The 21,498-nt window shown below is 42.3% G+C and overlaps 1 protein-coding gene across 1 annotated transcript in view; it reads left to right on the top strand.

Moving 5' to 3' along the window:
- The window catches only part of KIF2A (kinesin family member 2A), a 56,868-nt gene that overhangs the window by 18,688 nt on the left and 16,682 nt on the right, over window positions 1–21,498 (top strand). Inside the window, 12 exon segments of the mRNA XM_083153236.1 lie at window positions 1,645–1,739; window positions 7,973–8,092; window positions 9,356–9,410; window positions 9,851–9,973; window positions 11,076–11,176; window positions 11,908–12,003; window positions 12,343–12,397; window positions 14,627–14,789; window positions 16,779–16,869; window positions 17,832–17,895; window positions 18,777–18,868; window positions 20,386–20,528. Of these exon segments, the coding sequence (XP_083009362.1) occupies window positions 1,645–1,739; window positions 7,973–8,092; window positions 9,356–9,410; window positions 9,851–9,973; window positions 11,076–11,176; window positions 11,908–12,003; window positions 12,343–12,397; window positions 14,627–14,789; window positions 16,779–16,869; window positions 17,832–17,895; window positions 18,777–18,868; window positions 20,386–20,528 (1,198 nt within the window).

Raw genomic sequence — 21,498 nt, 5'->3', positions numbered from 1 at the left:
CAGCTCAAAATCGCCCAGTGTGTACGGGCCTTAAGTAAAACAAAAAAATGCTATTTGCTGGTCTGCTGTAAGAGTAAGTGCAGGGGACTCCAGACTTGCGTGTGTCCAGTAAGGATAACGTGGTTCCAAAGCGCATCTCGGAATACTGAAATCTGAAATTTGGTAGCAGCTAGATCCTATTTTTAGGTCAGCAACTAAGGCATGGTAATTAGCATCTTGGTTCCATTGACGAGAAAATGATGGTGCTTTAATTCCTGCATTATGAGAATAATGATCAGCAGTGAGCTTTCCAGCTTTCTCATCTAGATATTTGTGGATGTGGAAACCATAATACTGCTTTGTTTTTACATTTTGTCATGTCTCTAATTACTATAATGTACACAGTTGTGCTTTATTTTATAACAGTCTTTCACCATAAGTTGTATTACAAAGTGATGCTTTTCCCTCTCGCTTGACATCTGTAAATACACTTCCTTTCTTCTTTAATACACAAGGAGAGCGGAATTAAACAGATTCACCATTATTTTCCTGACTGTAGGTAGTGACTAAGCAAACTGGTGTTTACTGAATCGGGTCATCTCTAGCTCTGAAGCGCACTGATTATATGGTGTGAATGATAGGGTGTCTTCACATACAAGGAAACAAAACAGAACACCTGTTTAGAGAAATGAAATACCCTGTACCACGCATGGGATGGGTGCTAAAGGAACAAGGAAGCAATTGTGTAGAGAGAAGAGACAAGTAACGCAAACCAATTACACAAGAACACAGCCAAGCAATTGAACAGAAATTAGGCATATTAATGAGGCATGCAGCATATAGCAATTCACTTGGTGCCTATTGCCTCAGTGATATCGCTAGGGCCAGGGTCCTCCACTCCAATACTCAAGTTCCCCTAAACAGTCATGTCTTTGGGATTTATTAACTCATGCACTGTTGAGATCAATTCTTGCATGGCCAGTAATTACCCCACCTTTTTTTTTTTCACAGAAACAAATCCTGAAAACATGACCTGTTTCAGGTATTTAAGCCTTGAATTTAAAAACCACTGCTCTAGGGTATTGCCTTCATTGGGTATGGTATAACTCAGGCATGTCCAACCTGCGGCCCTCCAGCTGTTGTGAAACTATACATCCCAGAAGGCCTGTCCACAGTTTTGATATTAGGGAATGCTAAAACTATGGCAAGGCATGCTGGGATGTGTAGTTTCACAACAGCTGGAGGGCCGCAGGTTGGACATGCCTGGTATAACTCATCGACAGTAGGGATTACGACAGCCATTTCTCCGACATCTGAAACCTGATGGGGACGAGGGCATTCAAGCCTCTTGCGCTTGCCACGCTGCGTGCTTGGTGGCACCGATTCTAATCTCCCTCCATGGGGGTCGTAGACCTCCATGAGGGGGAAAAAAGGCTGTGTAAGTCGGGATTCCGATGTCGGAGAAACGTCCGTCGGTGAGTCCACCGGCACCTCCCTTCGTTGTGCATCTGTTATTGATGATCTAATATTTTGAGCACAACATTTCTCTGTACATTATTCGTTTATTTTTATAAAGTTGATTTTTTTTATTTTCCTTTTTGGTCAATTATTTGTTTTTTATTATCATTGTTTGCATTTAAATGACATGGTTTCTCTCCTCCTCAGGTCGGATACACCAAGCCATGGTAACCTCTCTAAATGAAGATAGTGAAAGCATCACTGTTGAATGGATTGAAAATGGAGATACAAAAGGAAAAGAGGTAAATTGTGTAATTTGGTTTCTTATTTCACATGTGTATTGAAATAGCCTTCACCCGTATGAATATATTCTAGAGAGGCGCTACCTACCATCTTACATGTGGCACTGAGGATTTCGGGTGCTGGTACCTGTGACCTATTTATTGCACAAGATATTTTTTTTTATTTCTACTTGAATACTATTTGTATTTTGTTCTACCACAAATTAATATACAATTATAAATCCCAGAATAAAGTGACAACATACTCTACATTTGGTTTTCTATGAAAAGCAGGAACAATTCCAGAGACAAATCCTTAAATCTGGGACAGTCTCTTGAAAAACAGATACTTGGCAGCATGTGTGATCCGTCTGTCAGTTCTAATTATTATTTTTTACTAGATGCCCAGGAGTTAGTAGGCCATATTAATAACTTTTTTTTTTATCTCCCCTGTGGAGTAAAATTACTACTCCTAACATATTGGCGAGCCAATTAGCCAGTCACTGGGTTTCTGGGCAAGGGATTACTGTTTGTTTTAGCGCACACCCCATAGGGGTGGCTACAAAGAACAAACAATATTTGCATATGTTATTGCTGCGAAATTTAGCAGCTGCAGTTGGTCTAACTTTGCCCTGAATTGCCTTTGCCCCATTTGATTAGTATTTATAACCAAAGATGATTTTACAAGTATACTGGTTGTTTAACATAAATAGTGTTCCTTCTAGGAACTGTAGCGGGCAGGGCAATTACTAAAAATTGCACATGTCTATAAATTGCATGCGAATTCCGACTTTGTCTAAAAAATTTGCACCGTTACATCTCGCCCATGGTTTGTTATTTGAATCCATTGGAAACATGTTTTACCTCAAATATCCAGTTAACTGAAATTAATTTTTGGACGTTACTATCCGCCAGTGGTCTGGGCACCTAGCTGTTCTGTAAACCAACAGATCGCAATTGCATCCTGCATGCCAAAAAGTCATTAGCCTAGTCATCTCAAAGAGAACTTACCTGTTTCACAGTTCCTGCGAGTATTAAGAGACAATTTGTCTTCTATCACCATGGAACAACAGTTGCTTGAGATGCTACACCACTATTTACAATGCGGTTACTCCAAGCAGGTTCTAGTCTCACCAAAGCTAATCACAGGTTTTAACATGGTAGAATTCAACATACTAGACCAGGACATTTTATCTTCACAAGCACTTTCGATGTAGCAACACACACAAGAAAGAAACTGATGGTGGTCACCATTGGCCAATCGATGACCATTGGCCAATTGAAAGAGCCACCATTATGTGCGTATCATCGCAGTCCAAACCTCAAGGACTTATTGATGCATGTTATGTGCTCGTTGCCGAAGGGGGAGTTACATTGTTGTTGCCATGGGTGGAGTTACGTGCTCATTGCCATGGGGGTTACATTCTGTCAGGTGCTACCTGGAAGTCCAGCAGGACCTCTAGTTTCCATCTCCTCCAAGGTGGCGATCATTTTTGGATGGGCTGCTGTGGACAGATCTATTCTGCGGCACCTGCTCTTGTTCTCCGATGCAGTGGAAGAGGGAGGAGTGGGGGCCGTCAGCGTACCATCTCTCCTCCCGGGCTCCAGGAGCTTGGGCTCCACCGGTGCCACCCTCCCCTATGCCCCTGCTCACACTGCCAAAAGTTTTTGTTTCCCTGTCTGAACCGTGTAATTTTTTTTTAGCACTAGCTAACCTTCCCCTTATAATCAGAGGGTGAAAAAAGTGACCAGCAATCTCTATCTTGAATTACTCCATATTTCCGTGAGGTGAAGTACTGCCACAGACCACTGGAGGCCACTTCACAGCCCAAATTACTCCTTTGTGTGATAAAAGATGTCATAACAAAAATGAAAGCAATTTTGGAAGGGACACTGATCTATTTCAAACCTGCTGGATATGGAGAGGGAGCTGTGAAGAGATATCGGAGGTAGGAGTATATAGGGACAGGGGGTGGAGTGGAGCGTTTGTGGGCTATAAACTGTCGCCGCTCAAAGTAAGAGTAAACTGCAGAAGCTGTCATTTAGATGGACTTTGAACTAGTCACTGACATAAAGTGTGGCATTTTTCGGTTGGCCGCGCTACAGTCAGCTGGATCTGGCACCATGTATATTAATGAAGAACCCGAACTGTGATTTGTTTATGAAATCTTCCTGGTCTGTATCGGCAATCCTGCATGGACATCGGCGAAGATAAATCACCCAGACCATTAACAAGATTGCCCATTGTCTTAATGCGTGGAAGGGGGACTTACACTGTTTAGCCCAAAAGAGAGACTAGCATTGTTTATTTATTTCCCTATTTGGTTGAAGACCTGGTCACGCACCTTTTATCCCGGCAATGGACACGTGAGCATGCAAGACGTTCGCGCATTCACGAGTTCTAGTGCGCCAGCTGCCAGATCTGGTGATGCGCCAGCAACAATGGCCCCTTGTATACATACATACATACATACATACATACATTAGATACATAAATATTTACATAAGCGAGATGGATTTTATTTAATTTGAAGTTTTATTGTGTACCTCTTCAAACTCAACCTATACCCTTATCACCCCCCTCCACCTCACAATAGTTGTAGGATGTAAATCTGTTGAGGAAGAAATACATCTCCTTTGTGTCGCTAGAGATTACTCATATCCTGTACAACAATTAACCACAATAGTCAAAATAGATGAAGATTATTTGGGCAGGGAAGTGGTAGCCTAAATGGACAATTGAGCTGACAGAAAACAGTTTATTTCAGATTTGTTTTCACGCTTTTTATGTTCCCAACACATGGCGCGAGACCGCATGACATAAGTAGTCGCCTGATTAGCGGTAATTTTGATCTGCTTGTTTTGGAAATCGCCTCTGAGTAGTAAATAGCAGGTTGGTCCATGAAGATACTGTCTTGGATGTTATTAAGAAAACAGAAGTTATTGTTGCCGCTCAGTATTTGTCAAGATTCTATGCAATTTATTTGAGAAATAGTGAAGAAACCAAAATAATTACGTTTTGTCGCTTACAGCCAATATTAGTGTGTTGGTGGTGCACCCAGGAGTCAAGATAAGTAAATTGTATTGAGAAGAAAGTAGACTCTGTGTTGGGGCACTCTTAAGTTTTAATAAAAAAAGTTTTGCTTACATTTTTAATAGATAATTTAAAATAAGGTCTCGGTCGATTCACAGATGAGCCGGTATACAGCTAAATAGATAGATATAAATGTGTATGAAACGGGCAGGTTTGTGTGTGATTCACAATTACTTGGATACTCGATCCTGTGAGCCACAATATTCAACCGGCTGTGTTTAATGGCTGTATCATAAAAACTGGTATTTAATTCCAAGCTGTTGGGATCACCAATAGCATCTATTTACTGTAAGCGTAAAGTGAAAATTTGGGGGGTGTAGTGGAACCCTTGAACACAGTATTAGGTTGCCACCAGAGCAGGGATGACCTGTGCATATACCTTATCTAGGGATTGCACCTGGAAGACGATACTGATAACTAACAACGATAACCTACTGAATGATATTGATAACTATATCAACCGCCTCCCGCTCCTACATGCAGTCGTTGACAAAATGGTCAACATTGAGCTGCATTTACAGATGATGGGGGGGGGGGGGGGGGTTGTCTTGTTAAAGATACCTGGGAGCGCACATCGTTAACAATATGGACCCTACACACTAGATTTGTGCAAAAATTTGTTAACAAGATGCTTATCGTGCATATTAACAATATATTGCCCAGTGGGTACCCTGCTTAAGGAAACCCATGAGGGGAGGGGGAATTTTTTCCTCTAAAAGTCCGTACACACTGCGCCATCCCCACCACCGTTGATATCGGCGTCATTGATCAGAAGGGCTAAAATGAGCTATAAATTACAATTTATAGCGCCCATTCTATTCTCTGTGCTGTTGGGGAGAGTTCCCTGCGCTGTTCTGATCATCGAACTGCTACCACCGACTATTGGATTTCTGTTTGTATCTGTCCTGGGGTGTGAGCAGAAATCCAACAAAACTCGGGGGCGGCCATGCTGTTTTAATCCCTAGCGCGGTGCAAACAGCATCGTAACGGGACACATAAGTTATAAAAGGCCGGGACTCGCAACTAAACACCTGTGAGTACTGGCCTTAACACGACTTAGCAGTGCACTGATTAGAATCGACCGCTATGCGTTACAACATAATGTAGGTGTGATGCGCCTTTTCACTTTCCCCCAATCTGTTCTATATATGTTCTATATATTATTGTACTGGGAGAGAGCATGCTTTTATTTGGTCTAATGACTTCATTCAGATTGTTCACGACATTTAATATTAATGCCTCATACTTAGAATAACAGTTTTCGTGAAGATCCCTTTATGTTCAAAATGTCAACAACCGCTAAATGTTGATTTTTTAACAATGTCGACGTGGAAAATGTTGTAACTTTGACTCTATACTTTGTCATAGATGTATAGGAAAAATACAATTACAAAAATTATATTGTTGACATGTTGAATATCAACTCTTGGTCGATGTCAACATTATGAACATGTTGCCACATAGAGGGCCAGATGTATCAAGCTTCAAAAAGTGATAAAATGGAGAGTGGTAAACAAGCAGCCAATCAGCTCCTACCTGTCATGTTACAGGCTTGGTTTGATATGACAGGTAGGAGCTGATTGGCTGGCCGTTTATCACTTTCCGCTTTATCACTTTTTTGAAGCTTGATACATCTGGCCCTCAATGTGACATTTCACTGTCAGCAAAAAATAAAAAAAAAATCCCCATATTTTCAAACCTTGAAGTAATTTGTATAAACCAATACAGAGTTAGGAGTGTTCTGCCTGGCATGGAAGTCCGATGATAGAGCAACAAAAGTGTATACTAAGCTTGTGAGCTGACTTACGTGTAGATTTGTTTGCATAGGCCACTGGGAATGGGTTTTCTTCATACAGTAAGCCTGATTTCACCATAGCCTGGCCACTTCTGCTGCCAGATCTGTAAATACTTAGCCTAGGGGGGAATAGAGGCTGCTCAGAGGACACCAGAGCAGATGTATTGTAATAGCCTTGCAGATGTGAAAGCTGCTTTAGTAAATAACAGTCAGGTCCTGCTGATCTTGCTGCTACACTAGAGGACGTCTGCGCTGATAGGGTATCACTGCACTGCAGCTTTTCACATTCCAGTCACTGTTTTGCCCATTTGCCATTTAAACTTGATTTTTGTATCAAGATCTCTAAATTGTGTGCATTTTAATAATACATTGTAGTTTTATAGTCAAAGATTTGTGGGGAGACTTCTGCTGTGTGGTGTAATTGTTGAGCTTTTTTTGTATGCAGGGCATTGCATGACCACTCAGTAGAATATGCAGCTGTGTAGTAATAGGGTAAGAATGCCCGGTAAAGGCAGAGCTTTTATAATATTGGTCGTTAATCAGATCTGATCGCAGTACAAATTTGTTCTCAAAATGGGCAAAACCATGTGCACTGCAGGTGGGGCAGATGTAACGTGCAGAGAGAGTTACATTTCGGTGGGGTGTGTTGAAACTGAAATCTAAATTGCAGTGTAAAAATAATGCAGCCAGTATTTACCCTGCACAGAAACAAAATAACTCGCACAAATCTAAAGCAGCCCATACACGGTCCTTTTAACGGATCCGTTTGGGACTTAATTAGCACACATCGGATCGGATCCCTAGTGCATGCAGTGTGCATGCAGTGTGCATGCACTGCGATCCGATCCGATGTGTACCTAGTACAAAAAGTATGTGCAGCACATACTTTTTGTACCGTACTATGTGATGCGCGGGAGCGCGCATCGCATAGTACAGAACGGAGCCATACACAACGGACCGTGTATGGGCTCCTTCACTCTGTCTATACATGTTACATCTGCCCCACCTGCAGTGCACATGGTTTTGCCCATTTTGAGAACAAATTTGTACTGCAATTATATCTGAATAAGGGCCATAGTGTTTAGCTCATTCTATAATTGCATGTTGGACACATTACAGACAGGCATGTCCAAACTACGGCCCTCCAGCTGTTGTGAAACTACACATCCCATCATGCCTTGCCACAGTTTTGCTAATAGGAAATGCTAAAACTATGACCAGGCATGCTGGGGTGTGTAGTTTCACAACAGCTGGAGGGCCATAGTTTGGACATGCCTGCATTAAGATGTGTGTGCAGTGGAATTGATTATCCCCCCCCTTCCTTTTAGAGTACACTAAACATGTTTTTTATTATTATTTCTCCAGATTGATTTGGAAAGTATATTTTCACTTAATCCTGACCTGGCTCCCGATGAAGAAATTGAACTGGGCCCTGAGATGCCACCGCCTCCTACCCCTACAACAAAAGTGAACAAGGCTGTAAAGGTGAGTTGCATTTATCTGTATGGATTTTGGAAGTCACATTTCATGTCGTTGTTGGCTTTGTGCAGCAGAGGGGAATCTGCCTGTATACGCACAGAGTAATGTACAGGCAGCTGCTCTGCATCTGGGTAATCCCTGCTCATGTCACCTGGGAATCCCTTCTGGAGGTACAGCCAATCTGGTTGGCAGCTGCTTGTAGATCAGCACCAGTTGTTACGAATATTAAGTAAAAACAATGTATTTGAAAAATGAAAGTTTTTTTTTTTTTTTTTTGCTTTAACGTTTCTGCAATTCAAATCAAAATGGATATTTCTGAGAGACTGCAACAAAACGAAAGCCGTATTGATAATAGAAAAAGCCCAATATAAAACTAAATACCGCATATAAACCATTTAAATGTATCAAGTACAAATCCTTTGACATGGATTTTTTTATTGGTCTTTGTTTTGGGATTTTTTATCCACAAGCTATATAAATATACTGATATTTCAAGGTCTAAAGCATATAGATTGTCCCATATCCAACATTTATAAATATGTGATTGAGGTTAACACATACTTGCCTACCTGACCCTCTCCATGTGGGAGAACATGCTCTGTTCCTGGACTTCCCTGGTAATGTATGATTGCCAGCACCTGTGGTGAAACACCTTTACTTAGCTCCCCACAGGTGCTGGCAATCATACATTACCAGGGAAGTCCAGGAACAGAGCATGTTCTCCCACATGGAGAGGGTCAGGTAGGCAAGTATGTGCTTGAATTCATTTGATGATTTCTGGGCAAATCTACTTTAACATGTAATGTTGACCTTTCTCCCTTCTTCTATTATATTCTTTGGGGTTTCTGCCAGAGACCATGCAGTTAAATTGACATTAGGGATGCCAAATAAAAAAATGCGGATGGGAGCAGTGCGGCATGGAGTTGGGGGTGCAGCAGTGCGGGCTGCGCAGCATGACCTCTGACTACGTCCTGCTGCACCACCGCAGATGGGAACAGCTGGGCAGCGTCTGAGCGGGTACTCCGATGCTGCCGGCATTTCTAATCTCGAAATCTCATGATTAGAAAATCCAATGCCGGGATTCACATCCCTGCAATTGTAGGCCCAAATATCGGGATCCCGATCCCGGAATTGGCCACCCTAATTGAAGTGGAGATATAAGCTTTGTGTGGCAGACGGGTGTGGGGTGATAGAATTGCAGGCTGACACGACACCGCTTTTCTCCGATTTCTTTTATTGCTAAGCATTTTTGTGTCTTACTTTTTATAGAACCGGCGCACGGTAGCTCCGGTCAAGAATGAAACACCTGCAAGGGACAATAGAGGTAAGGCTTGCTGATCTGTGTGCTACGGAGGCCAGTGCCCCGTCTTCTGGAGCTGGATCTTCCCTTCACTTTTACTGCTTTGTAATAAGGGGGTGGATCAGGATTTCTCTTGTAACTCATTCTTTTACAGCTATGTATTAGGAGTTTTTTTTTGCTGCTGTAATACATTATTATTTTTATTAAGCATTTAGCTATACACGCTTTTTCCATGTATCTATTTATGTTGGATCCATAGTTTGACTATACAATGAGTTCTTTTTACAATATTAAATAAATCTGGACTACAATGTTTTTATTTAGTAATGCAGTGAAGTACAGCAATCTTCTATGTAGGTTATAATATACTGAAAATGGTTTGCGGTTGACCTCACAGTCCTGTATTGGCTGTAATCCTAGTCTGCATTGCATTAATGGTTTAATGATGTCCTCTTTCTTTACAGCAGTGGGTTCAGCCCGGCCACGGCCAGTCCAGCCTCCAGAACCGCCGGCCTCTGCACAGCAGAATGGTAGTGTTTCAGATATATCTCCAGATCAGCCTGGAAAAAAGGACTTTGGCCCTCCTTGTATGTAACCTATGTTTAGGATTGCTTCATATTCTATGTGCACATTTACGATTCCACGTTACCATGAGCATTCACCTCTGCAGTCTTACATAGGGGCCACTGAGGCATATGAAGCATCTAGCGTTTTATTAACCATTGTTCGAGGAACACTGTAGCAGTTAGCCAACCTCATTAAGCTGATTTATTTGCATGTAATAGTGGGTTGTCATAGCAGCTGTGGATGTACCTTGCATGCTCTTTGTATAGCCACCAGATATTTGTTAAAATCCTCACCTAGAGGGGGGGAATTCATTTCAACACCATGGACATGATTTTTCTGTTGAGCAATGGAAAATTGTGTCCATCTACAGTACATAGCTGACCTCGCTCTGCATCCCAGAGAGGCACACAAGGAAACATGTGATGTCAGAATTGAGTCCCCAACCCCCCCCCCCCCCCCCCCCCAAATAACGTGTGATGCTTGCATGTGCTTTTGTTTAATGTGGGTTTCCTACTACTACTCAAAAGTTAAGGGTGAATGGAATCGGATACGATACATCATATGAAAAATTACGGCATATGGTTGGTGTATCAAGCCGCCGGGATGTTCAGGACCCCCCCCCCCCCCCTATGGGGAGTTGCTGAGGTATCGCATGCGAGGCTACATGCAGTACATCAATTTAATGTATGGGGGCCTTTGTTTAGAATTCAGTCACAAAGGAACATCACGACCGATGGTATACACCTCCATCTGCATTAGCGCTGTTGAGGCTATGTATTTTGTACCTTTTTAATTGCTGGCAGATCGTTAATTACTAATTGTAGTAGGGGATATATGTACAAATAATCATTTGGGGGCAGATGTAAGGAGGCTGTGAGAGTGAGCAGTCAGCGTCCCTGCTTCCTGTTACTCTTCTTATAACAGGGAGGAGCTTATTCTAGCCTATCATTCCATTCTCCTAACTTTTACTTTTTGTTTTCTTAATGGTGTTAGTCATTTTTCCTCTCATACAGTAATGCTCCAATGTATGTTCTTCCTTCAGTATAATGTTTTGCAAATTGCTCATTGTAACTACTGCAGTTTTTTTCTGAAATAAACCCTTTCTTCTCTCCCCCATGAAAGCTCGGAGGAAATCCAACTGTGTGAAAGAAGTAGAAAAGTTGCAGGAGAAGCGGGAGAGAAGACGGTTACAACAGCAAGAACTGCGAGAGAAGCGAGCGCTGGTGTGTAGTACCCCCCCCCCCTTTTTTTTTACCTAATATATTATTTAAAATGATACACATGTACAGTACAATAAAACATATAATTCAAAAACATAGATACAAGAATGTACCCAAAGTTTACACTGAAATAAGAATACAAAATTAAGGTTTGTAGACTATTCTTGATCATAAGTTTCTTCCACTACTGTGACATGTTTGCGTTTGATGATAGAAACATAGAATTTGACGGCCGATAAGAACCACTTACCCATCTAGTCTGCCCCTTTTTCTAAAAGCAAAATCAAAATTGAATTGAAATCGAACAGTGTTAACTGCCTTAGATCTAGATTCAGTCCCGATTGCCTGGCAAATCTATTTCTGCTCTGATCTGGAAGATTGAAGGCATTCACATGCTGGTAAATGCAGCGTCTACCTTCGTTCCCGCCACTCACCATCCTCCTGCCACCCTCCCTCCTGTTCGATTCCAGCAACCTGCCGACCATCGATATCGAATCGGTATTGACGGCCGCCAGGATCAACCAGTGTGTACGCCCCTTATTGAGCACCTGGACGTTCTGCATATAACTTTGTGTGGTAATAATAGTTTTCTTTTAGAAGACCGTTTGTTGTTGACCCTTTTTTTTGTATTATAATTGTAAGGCTGAACGTTTTGATTACTTTAAATTGTGTACAGTGAACTTCTTTATGTTCTCCTGCATTTATGTTGCTGTTATCTTTCTTGTTGCTTATAGGAAGTTGAAGCCACAACCCCAAACTATGAAATAATGTGTATGATAAAAGATTTCAGGGGAAGTTTGGATTACCGGCCTTTAACTACATCAGATGCCGTAAGTGAGAGCCTCTGCATGCGCCTGTTATGCGTTGTTACCTCACCCTATCTCTGTACCTGTAGTCAGTTACATTTCGAACAGTATTTTTTATTTTTATATTGAAGTTACTGGAAATTGAATAGTTTACATTTCACTTCTCTAAATATATTGGATTTGTCTGTGATTTTAATTGTTTTGGTAATTTGAAAGAAATTTTACTGTACATTTTTAGGGGAGTATTTGCACTTTTAAATTTAAATGTTAAACTTTTTACATTTAATAATGGTTAAATGTTTTTGTAATGTGGGAGCTGCTAATGTCATACCTAAAGACGTACATCCCTTTTGTTTACTACAGATTGATGAGCATCGGATATGTGTATGTGTTAGAAAACGTCCGCTTAATAAGAAAGGTAATGACCATTGTAAATTTAGAGTAATTATTAGTTTTATATAGCCTCTTAACGACATCATCTGGATGCAGATGTGCAGCCTCCTGTGATGGCGGCAGTGCAGTACGTCCTGTAATGCAGCCACTAGAACCCAGCTGACCGAATTTGTGCTGTTGTCCTTGGAACTATTCTTACCTGTAACTATTCTTACTATTTGATTGCAGGGCTTTGGCATTAAGGTTGCCATGGACACCTAGTGATGTCATTGTGACTATTTCCTCTGTAAGGAGCTAGCCATAGTCACACTGGAGAGAAGTGATCCAGGTCTCCACTCGGCAGTTGTAGGGTCACTGGTAAAGGTGATCTAACTGTGCTTAGGAGAGAGATGGATCAGGTCCATTTAACAAAATATAGTAGAATGTTTTTTAAAGGCTAAAATAAATTGTCCTTACCTCCTACCAAAAGCTTTCCTATTCAAATATGTGTGTGATGTCACTGTACAGTGGTGGTCAGATGAAATGGAGAGGGGGGGGGGGGGGGTTGTTTACTAAACATAATGTTAATGAATGACGACTATTAGCTGCAGCCTCTGGTATTACACCATATGGCATAGGCTTAACACAAATATTTCTTGTCATCATTCTGAAATTATAGATTTATTTTTCAATGAACATCTAGTCCATGACTTGAAGCCACAACCCTGTTCTATATCTGATAAGTTCTCTGCGCTGTTTAAATAATTCATATAAACAGTCTAAAATTTGAGTAGACATTTTGGTCTGGTCAGGAGGATGAAGTCAGCATCTTGTTAGGAATGACGAAATGTCAAGCAGTGAATGCCATGCTTTAGTTGGTAGCATTGCTGTGATCTCATGTAGCTAAGAAATTGTAAGTCCTGACCTCATGTCTTCTCTCAAATGCGTGACCGATCACATGGTGGGGGACTCCTGGTCATGGTTTGTAATTGCATCATGTCTTATTTCCTGTTCTCTTGCAATAATGCAGTTCCGCATTCTGCCAAGTTACCCTGATGGTAAAAGAGACGCCAGTATGGTGTGTGGCAATACGGGGCTTGCGGGGACCTTTTGTGTCCAATTTACTTACCTGTCCTGTGTGTTTTGAAGAAGAACAAAAATAAACATTTATTAACCACAGGGTATTCACGAAAGCATAAAAAAAAATCCACCTAGCAGCAGTTCTTTTAGAGTGTGCACAGTCATTCTGCTTAATTGTATTAAAAAAACCTGTAGTGGGTTATTTTGTTTTTGTTTTATTTTTTAATCCTTTTTACAAATTATGACTAAAGCTTGGTACACACTACACAATGGAGATTCTGGTTCACACGCAGCGCTGCATGTGATGTTAACGCCACTCGTCCAGCCGCCCATACATTGTCAGTGATGTCCTCCCTTGTTTGTACTTGTAGGACATTGTTAACGACCTGCAGGACTGCGTAATGTTAACCATATATTGTGTAAACCCTAGTTTGTACGCACCTTTAGGGGGGTATGCAATGTGCCGCCGCTATTTCCGACATGGGAAATAGCGGCAGCTCCCTATTCAATGCTGTCTTTAGCAACAGCATTGATTCGGGATCACGGCAGAACTGGCCCGACTTTAGAAGCTGTCGGGCCCGTTCTCTCGATAACAGCCATGGATTGTCGCGAACCCGGCCGCAGATCACCAATCCATGCCCATTTTCGTGGCCACGTTCCTTTGCGCCGAGCAGCAGGGGGGGCATTGAATCCCATCTGTTCTGCGGTCGATCAGACCGCAAACTGGGCAGGATCACGGCTGTCGGCTGGGATCGACAGCCATGATCCCAGATTGCATACCCCCCTGAATGTTGTAATATCTTTATTTAACATCTTTCAAGTGTTTCTTGTTACCAAGTGTGGTGCTGTATTTTAGATGATATTCTTATATACACTATATTTAAGGGTCATTCACACAGCGCTGTAAATAGGGCAGTTCATAATTGATCCTCTTATAACACGTTACCGCTACGCTCCGTCACACCCCCTGCTGTTCATTGCATGTTCCGGTTTTGGGCTCTGCTTTTTTCATTTTATTCCAGTTTTCCGTGCTTCCAGGCAATTAAGTATGGTTTCATACAATGCACTTAAGTGCTGATATTGGAAAGAGCCAATAGTATTACAATCAACAAAACAAACTGGTCGGTATTTTTGGACAATCCTATGATTTTACATTAAAAAGTGTCATTTCTTTTCCCGTGTTTTTACTTTCCAGAAAACACCATGAAAGACCTTGATGTCATTACAATTCCCAGTAAAGACGTAGTAATGGTGCATGAGCCCAAACAAAAAGTGGACCTTACAAGATATTTAGAAAACCAAACTTTTCGTTTTGACTATGCCTTTGATGAATCCGCGCCAAATGAAATGGTCTACAGGTACGCAAGCCAAGGAATCGGTTTATTTCCAAACAGGGTCTGTTCCATCATGTGCTCTCCTGTTAGCCGATTTACTTTTATTTACTGTGTTAGTAATAAAATGGCCATGCTTCACGTTCTACATCCTTTCTTTTAGAATCCAGGTTCCACCCTAAACACTTTCAATGTTTTAACTGTTACCTCTCCTTTTCGGGCTGGTGAGGGCGGAGGGTGCTGCTGGTGAGGGAGGGAGGTGGGACGTTCTAACTGCTTGTGAGAATTCAAAGCATCAGATGAATTCAGCAGCCACACTGGCTTTAGAAATGCACCCTGTCGGTACTAAGGGCCTGATTCAAACCTGTTGCCTAGGCTGCTTATGTTTTCAGCCTAGCGAACAGTGTGAAACTCTCCAAAGCTGTTCTCTCCCAGGGTATGAACATATTCGTCCATACACGAACCCCGATTGGTAACGAACTGGCCTGAATCATCCCTTACATGTGTTTGACACTGGTTACTAGCGAGCTTGCCGTTTGTCATTTAGTCTAACACAGGCATGTCCAAACTGTGGGCCTCCAGCTGTTGTGGAACCACACACATCCCAGCATGCCTTGCCATAGTTGTAGCATTACCTAATTGAAACTGTGGCAAGGCATGGTGGGACTTGTAGTTTCACAAACAGCTGGAGGGCCATAGTTTGGACATGCCTGGTCTAATGTATCTGATTCCAATCACTCCTCCTAATCAGCCAGTGATCTCCTGCACTGCAATGTCTGTGTTATTGCTGATGACAGCTACGTGCTCTCATTCTGGATTACAGCAATAAAAACAATTACATGTATAAGGTGTGAATTGTAAGGAAGTTCAAAGGTACAGCTGCAAAGTTGTTTGTGTTTTCTCTAATTAGCATTATTACTTTTTTCCAAGGGTATGATTGGTCTGGGCAGGGTGTAGTATGTTTGGGGAGTGTCTGCCTTCATTGAAACACTTAGGTGTGGTGTTATGTCCCCATATAACTTTTTTCTTTCTTGGAAATGGAAAGTGATAAATGAACTTCATGGCTTATCGCAAGGGCCTTTTTATTAGAGCAATGTCCATTTATTATCCATGGTCCTTTCACTCTGATACCCAACTCTGGTACCCCGTGCTCCCGGTTCTTCCTTTTGTACTCCCGTTGTCTTTCACCCTGCATCACCGAAACCCTGTTACCGATGCTTAAACTTGGACAGCAGTGTGAGACCTATTGGGGCCTAAACACGTAGCATTTTCTAAGTGATCTCACTAGATAGCTTTGAAAATGCCCCTACATAAGACATGTCCAAACTATGGCCCTCCAGCTGTTGTGAAACTACAATTCCCATCATGCCTTGCCACAGTTTTGCTATTCGGGAATGCTAAAACTATGACCAGGCATGCTGGGATGTGCAGTTTCACAACAGCTGGAGGGCCACAGTTTGGACATGCCTGCCTTACATCGTTCAGTGTGTTAGGGGCATAGGGCATCGCTACAACCCAAGCGATTATTATCCAGCAGGCTGGATAAATGTATAAGCACCTGGGTCCGGGCCAGTGTTCTCGCGGAAAAACTGGCCCTGACAGAGCGCTCAGCACACAGGGCTGTTTGCTGAGCAATCAAGCGTTGCTCAGAACGCTCATCTCCCTGTATCGCTACGTGTGTAGGGCATAGCACATCGATATAGCCACGGCGATTAATATCCAGCATGCTGGATAAATGTATAATCACCGGGGTCCGGGTCAGTTTTCTCACAGAGAACACTGGCCCTGACCAATCGCTCAGTGGCACTGTGCAGTGCTGTGTGATCTAGCATCGCTCAGAATGCTCCTCTCCCCGTATCGCTACGTGTGTTTAGTAAGGGGCAATGGCCTCTTATCAAATTATATGAAGCCCAACAGATAATGTGCCATTAGGTGGAATTCCAAACTGACCTTTATTGGAAAGCGTTTTGTAGTATACTGTATGCTGGTGTATATAACATCTAATGTTTTCCTTAGATTTACTGCACGGCCTCTTGTAGAAACCATCTTTGAAAGGGGAATGGCCACTTGCTTTGCATATGGACAAACTGGAAGTGGGAAAACTCATGTATGTATTCTTCTCGTTCGCACATTGAGCATATTGTCTGTAATGTCTGTACGATACACTGGACCAGATTCAGACCTACTATCGAGGCTACAATTTCTCTATCTGTGCATGTAACATCTGCCCCACATGCAGTGCAGCATGGTTTTGTCCATCTGCAAATATTGCAGCTATGCTAACAGGGCAGAATCCGGTTCATTGAAAGGATTGTATACATCTGTATACTCTGTCAGTGTGTTCTCTGGAGTCCTTTTATTAGTACATGTCAGAGGAAGTATAATGGGTTCTAGTATTCGTGTAGTTATTGGCCATTTGTAAAACCTCTGTTGTTACAGTCACAATCTGTGAATTATTGCATTTTCCTAGCAAGTATTATAGTACACAATGTGGGTGGGGGGGATTCAATTGTTTTATCAGGCACCCGTTGCAGTGATTCAGTTGTTACTCCAATCAGGCACCCATTAAATTCTGACACATCCCAAAAAAAAAAACCTGACCAAAGACTTTCCCAACCTTTTCACACATTTCGTGTCACTTTGGGAGGCTGCAAGTGAAAACCTGGGAGCCGAATGGCAGTGGAATTGAATAGCTGCCAGGAGCACCCAAAACCACAAGATTCAAGCCGAAAACTGCCCTTTCTTTCAAGATTGTTATTTTACTTGTAGCAATCCGGTTTATATTATTGCCCTCCAGACTCTGCTCACATATTTATGTGGCAAGTTTGGGACACAATTTGGCTTGCAAAGCCACTTACAGAGCATAGGAGTTCTCCGGCGTGTTTTCAGAGTGTGGTTCCCATCCCTGTGTGTAATTTACTACAGAACAGGCTCAGGATGTTCTCCTACTGCATTTACAGCAATGCATTGCCCAGGTCACGGAGTTACACCAATAGGATTTGCTGTATGTCATTTGGGAACACAATGGCTGCATTTTCGATGTTTTTATGTGGTTTATTCCCTTTACAGACCATGGGTGGGGACTTCTCTGGAAAGAATCAAGACTGTTCAAAAGGAATATATGCACTTGCAGGTAGGGTTGGTAGTATTCACAAATAACCTAGAAACATGAATGCATTACTTGCACTAGGAGAGGGACAGATCTGCAAATTGCAGCTGCTTTTTATATAACTTTTTCAATATTATTTCACCATTAGCCTAGAGATTTTACTGCATTTGTTCTGTGTATTTTGTTTCCTTTTTCCATTTCCTGTGGAACATGTCATGTATGTTTGTTGTGTAAAAAAAAAAAAAAGAGGTGAAAGTAAAGGTTAATCCTCCTCTGGGTGGAGATATATATATATATATCTCAGTTTTCATGCAGCATGAGATGTATTTCAAATGCTGAAGAAACCAAATGATGCCTTAGTTCAGTCTTGCTGCATTAGTGCTGTGCACTCATTGGACAGCAATGTGGCCTGGTATTAAATGTGCCGCAAAACCCATCTGCAGGAGTGAGAGGACAAGTGATGAGGGGGGTGGGGGTAGTTGGGGTACACTGAAACTGAATTTGGCACCAAGATTAGTGATCCTGATGCAAGCAGGCCACTTCCACACAGAATTTTAGCACTTTAGTAGAATGTTTATGGGAAGGTGTGCGGTCATAGGGGGTATTCAATCCTGGGACGCATACATAGAGATCCAGAACTGTGATACTGTAAGGAGGGATGATTGGATCCATTGAGAACTGTGAGGGCCAGGCTGGTAGACACACACACACACACACACACACACACACACACACACACACACACACACACGTTTTATATATGTTCCTTTACTAGACATGTAACACTTCTCAGGATTTTTACTGTGTACTTTCCTGAGTTTAGCTGTCTGTATTTCTATGCAAAATGTATTTTGTTTTGTGTTTTAATATGAAATATATATATATATATATCTGTTTTCATGCAGCACGAGATGTATTTCAAATGCTGAAGAAACCAAATTATAAAAAACTAGAACTTCAAGTATATGCTACATTTTTTGAGATCTATAGTGGTAAGGTAAGTGTCCGCACCACACATTGCTTTCTGAGCTTGGACCGTAATTGTGCGCTGTTGTAGATTTGTCCGGTGACTGTAGCAGCAGCGTTCCACTCTTGTGTAAGCACCTGTGCAGGTTCTCGCCTCAGTTTGTTTTTTCTTCAATTCTTTTTATTGAAAGCTATTTTGAAAAGATACACTTATACAGACATCCATATAGTGTATACAGATACAAAATGAACGCACAATGAGGTAACAGTCAATACTTGCGTTAAACTGTATAATATTATATATACAGTATGACTATCTAAGAGTATTATCCATAGCATCCATATACAATGATGATAAAACATTAAGAAGACCTAAACCAATAATACCTCACCTCATAGTTACATGCATTTATATGACCATTGTATACATACAATGCTAGGACCAAGCCCAGTCTACTGTACTTCATGAGCATTTGTGATTTCTTATCTCCTTTCTATGTGGTGGTTACCTCATAAGGTAAACCTCATATCACTGCTTCCAAGTTCAGCGACCAGCTGGTTGCTCTGTAACCTATTGTGAAATTTCCCTGTGACACACAAAGCTTCTGTACATTCAGCGATTCACTTTTTTTAACCACTTGCCGTCCTGCAACCTTTTCTTCAGCCTACCGAGTGTTACAGATTCAACCTCCTTGAGTCCATTATGCCATTTTTGGTTGGAAGGGGCTGTGGATCTTTCCATAATAGCAGCTTTGTATTGTCCCAGTGCTTTGGTGTCTCCCCCCCCCCCCCCCCCCCCCCCCCCCCTCCCTGTATATTGACAGGGATAATAGAGAGTGAGCAGTACAGAGTTTTTGGGGTGCAAGCTTTTATAAGTGGAGATGTTGCCCAAAGCAACCAATCACAGGCTAGATATTACGTTGTAGAAGGTGCCGCGTTCACAAGTAGAGTCTGATTGGTTGCTATAGGCCAGTGGTTCCCATCCTTGGTCTTCAAGCACCACTAACAGTATATGTTTTCTGGGTCTCCACACAGAATCTCAAGTGAAATGATCTGCTCCAACTGTGGATCTTTCAAAATGTCAGCGAGTAATGAGTGCACCTGACACGTGACCTGGAAAACGTGAACTGTGTGGTGTACAGAAAATTAAAATGGCAAACTCCATCCATCTTAGCTTCTACCAAATATTAAGTGCCACATTGGACATTGAGGATAGGATTTACAGCAGTATCCTATTAGTCACGACAATACATCAACATTTTGCTATTTCCCCCAATGTTTCCAATTGGATCGCTTGATAAAAAGCACAAGTTCTCCGGAAAAGACACCGGTTCCGTGACACCTGTGTGTGTTCGACTGCCGCAGCGGAGTGTTCGCTGGAAATGGGGCTGCTTTCAGGGATTTTGTTTAGTCTGCCCACGGTGTGCCTATAACCTGTAATCAGCTATCATGGGTAATGGTGTACCCTATAGATGTTATACTGTAGCATGTTAAGATTTAATTTTGAGTGTTTGCAGTTCTACAATAACTGAAGCCTACTGTTTCAAGGTTTTTGACTTGTTGAACCGGAAAACTAAATTAAGGGTCCTTGAGGATGGCAAACAGCAAGTGCAGGTGGTTGGACTGCAGGAACGAGAGGTCAAATGTGTGGAAGACGTCCTGAAACTCATTGAAATTGGCAACAGCTGTCGGTATGTGTCAGTTCTATTGTCTCTTAAAATATATATATATATATATATATATATATATATATATATATATATATATATTTCTCTTTCAATGGTCCTGGTGACACAGCTTCACATTGGGATGTAGGAGGGTCCGCAGGAGCCAGGCACCTATCCTAAAGCTTTTGGAGGGTAGGCTCCTCCCCTACTGCATCCCAGACTCCTCAGTTCGTGTTAGGTGCCCACTGGAGTGGGTGCTATTCTAAAGGGCTGCTGGAGCAGCCGAAGGAGTAGAGTTAGTTAGGGTTTTTATTATTTTATTAACTTCTACACTAGCTAGGTAGGCACAGTGTGAGGATTCTCAAGTGAATCCTCACACTGCTAGCGCAGCAGGAGCTGACAGAAACGAGTCCTGTCAGCTCACTGTGCACGAGGGAGACGCTGTCTGGCCTCCCTGTGCAGCGCTTACAGCTTCTTTTAAGAAGCTGCCTGGGCTCCGGAGCGCTCTGAAACCGGCTTCACGCTAGGTGGGGATCATGGGGGACAGGCGCTCCGTGATGGCGGCGGCCATTTTCTGCGGAGCTTACACACTGAGCTCCTGATATGAGAGGACAGCAGTGTTGTTACAGGCATGTTCCGAGTGGTCCCCAGCTGAGGGGGAGATACTGGAACGAGGAGATCCTACAATGGGAGCGGCTGTCTGGGGGTAGTTGGCGCCAAAAGTCACAGACCCCGCAGCAGCAGGGACTTGGTCCCTTCCCTCACTCTGTTTTGGCGCCATTCAGAACGCTTGCAGCGGAGCTGAGCTGGCTTACAGATCCTGACAGAGTGATTGGATTTCCTGGGCTTCGCTTTCCCCCATTCGGAAGACTACAGAAAGCTAAGTGACTGAGTACACTGTATATAATGTATGTACATTTAATGCTGTGACTGTGTTATTGAGAACATCATGTCTGAGCAACAGTCTGTGGTTTTGGGGGAGGGAGCCTTTAAA

The sequence above is a fragment of the Crinia signifera genome, chromosome 1, assembly GCF_055691185.1.
Source record: "Crinia signifera chromosome 1, ASM5569118v1, whole genome shotgun sequence".
Lineage (NCBI taxonomy): Eukaryota > Metazoa > Chordata > Amphibia > Anura > Myobatrachidae > Crinia > Crinia signifera.
Note: the sequence above shows the minus strand (reverse complement) of the source record. Positions and strands in the feature narration are given on the sequence as shown.